Raw genomic sequence first — 2326 nt, 5'->3', positions numbered from 1 at the left:
AAGAGAATGTTGAAGACAGAGGACTCCACCACAGGCTCAGAGGAGCCAGTACAATAGGCCACATCTTGTGGGGACCAGTGACATTTTAATTTTTATTTACTTACGTATACAAGAACTGGGGTGTAGACCAGAGGTGTGGGAGGTGAGAGGATTCACAGGAGACAGGGTGGGGAGCAGAACAGGCAGATATACTGAAATACACTGTGGAGGGAAGCAGTAGGTAAGACAGGAGAGGTCTGGTGCACCACATGGGTCAGCTCCATGGCCAGAGATTCAACTCATGTCGCAGTGGCTGGAGATAGCTTGATAGCACTGAGACTTAACTCCTATGCCACCAGGGAGGCCTTGGTGACATTTTTAGACTGAGAAAGATCATGGAGAAGAATCCAGGAGGGGGGACACATAGAGCTGAGCCCCTGAACTTCCTTGGGACTGGCCAGATAGGTGAGTCTCTAGATAAGGGTAGTGATGTTACTGTTACTCATGCATTAAATTTCAGCTGAATGTCTACTGGGTGTCAGGTAGTACCAGTGCTGGAGACTTAGAAATGGGTCACAGTGAGAGGAGTAGGACAGGTACCTGGCTCTCTTTTTCTTCTGGAAGGCTCAACTTCACTTTTTTATTCATTCATCCACCCATTTATTGATGTTAAACCCTCTTGAGCAACATAAGCCTCTGAGTAGTGTGGGGCATCAGAGAGGCCAAGACTTCACTGGGGGGATGGAGAAACCATTTCTTCACCTTGCGCATTAGCAGACTGTGTCCACTATCCTGCAAGTTCCCTGAGGCAATAGTAGGGGCTGAGGTAACTCCAGCCCGCACTCTGGCAGGTGGCCAGTGATGGGTGGGCCAGGAAGGCTCCTGGATGGGCATCACGCTCAGGATGGGCATAAAGGAGGGCCCTACTAGCTGGAAGGAGGCAGACTCGAGAGCCATGGAGAGCCAGAGGGATCGCTCTTCCCTGGGGTGGTGGTCGCTGGTGCTACTGCTGCTGGGCCTGTTGGTCCCCCCGGCTACCACCCAGGTCTTCAGCTACCAGGAGGCAGTGCTCCGTGCCGTGGATGGCCTCAACCAGCGGTCCCCAGATGCTAATCTCTACCGTCTCCTGGAGCTGGACCAGAAACTCCAGGGAGTGAGTCTGGGGTATCTGCTCTCTTGGTTGGGGGCAGGGAGATCTGAGAAAGCAAGAATGAACCTGAGCTGGTCTCTCTACTTCCTCCACTGACCAGGATGATGACCCAAACACCCCAAAGCCTGTGAGCTTCCTGGTGAAGGAGACTGTGTGCCCTTGGACGACACAGCAGCCACCCGAGCAGTGTGACTTTAAGGAGAATGGGGTGAGGCTGGGGGTCAAAGGCTAGAGGACTGGGGTGTGCCTCCTAAGGAGCTGAACAACAGGCTGGTGGGGGACATATGCAGTCACTGGGAAGATGCTGATTGTTAGAGCACCCGTTTGACCTCAAGTCTCTCCCTAGCTGGTGAAACAGTGTGTGGGGACAGTGACCCTGGACCAGATGAGGGGCTCTTTTGACATTAGCTGCGATGAGGTGAGTGGTTCGTTCTGGGTTGCAAAGGCTGATAGGGGTGGTGGTTAATTAGCCACTGCCCCAGCTAGGGAGAAGCCCCTGTTCTAGGCTCTTCCATCCACCTGAGCTCTAGGTGTCCGGGGCTGGCTTTGGAGCAGTGTTTCTCAAAGTGCAGTCCTTACCTGGGAACTTGTTAGAAATACACATTCTTAGACTCCACTCAGACCTACTGAATCAGAATGTGGAATGGGGTGCAGAAATTCACTTTTTAACAAGCTCACCCAGGAGTTGTGCCTCCTACTGAGCTCTGAGCCATTCACTTAGAATCAGGAGGTTTTAGCCCATGCTCCCTCAAAGTATGGCTGAAATGGGCTGTGTGACCCTGAACAACCCCTTGCCATTTCTGGGCCTCAATCCTCATCTGTTTCTGGATATGAGGATTCAGCCACATGCTCCAAAACCCACAGCCAGAGGGTGAAATGTAGCCCCAAGGATTCTGGAGCAAAGCTGGGATAGCTCTGAAGGGGATGTTTAGGTTGGGAGGGGTCTTGCCTGGCCCTGGGTCAGCCCTCACAAGGAATTTGTTTCTTCCTGGTGCACAGCCTCAAAGTGTCAAGCTATTTGGAAAAGTGGGTGATTTCCTTAAAAGAGGTGGGCAGAAGATTGGTGAAAAGATTGAGAAAATTGGCAAGAGGATCAAGGATTTTTTCCAAAACCTTAAGCCCAGGGAAGAGGCCTAAGGTCTGTTTTGCCCTGGCTCAGACTTCTGAAATCTGAAAAATAAATTCTTGTGAAAGCAA

General features: G+C 51.5%; 1 protein-coding gene across 1 annotated transcript; it reads left to right on the top strand.

Moving 5' to 3' along the window:
• Nucleotides 1-913: 913 nt before the first annotated feature.
• On the top strand, nucleotides 914-2326 carry CAMP (cathelicidin antimicrobial peptide). Its single transcript, XM_012735223.1, has 4 exons — nucleotides 914-1132; nucleotides 1230-1337; nucleotides 1476-1547; nucleotides 2129-2326. Exons 1-4 carry the CDS (start codon nucleotides 935-937, stop codon nucleotides 2264-2266), a joined length of 516 nt encoding a protein of 171 aa, XP_012590677.1. The 5' UTR covers nucleotides 914-934; the 3' UTR covers nucleotides 2267-2326.

Source organism: Condylura cristata, unplaced genomic scaffold (genome assembly GCF_000260355.1).
Source record: "Condylura cristata isolate star-nosed mole 26May11 unplaced genomic scaffold, ConCri1.0 scaffold00004, whole genome shotgun sequence".
Lineage (NCBI taxonomy): Eukaryota > Metazoa > Chordata > Mammalia > Eulipotyphla > Talpidae > Condylura > Condylura cristata.
Note: the sequence above shows the minus strand (reverse complement) of the source record. Positions and strands in the feature narration are given on the sequence as shown.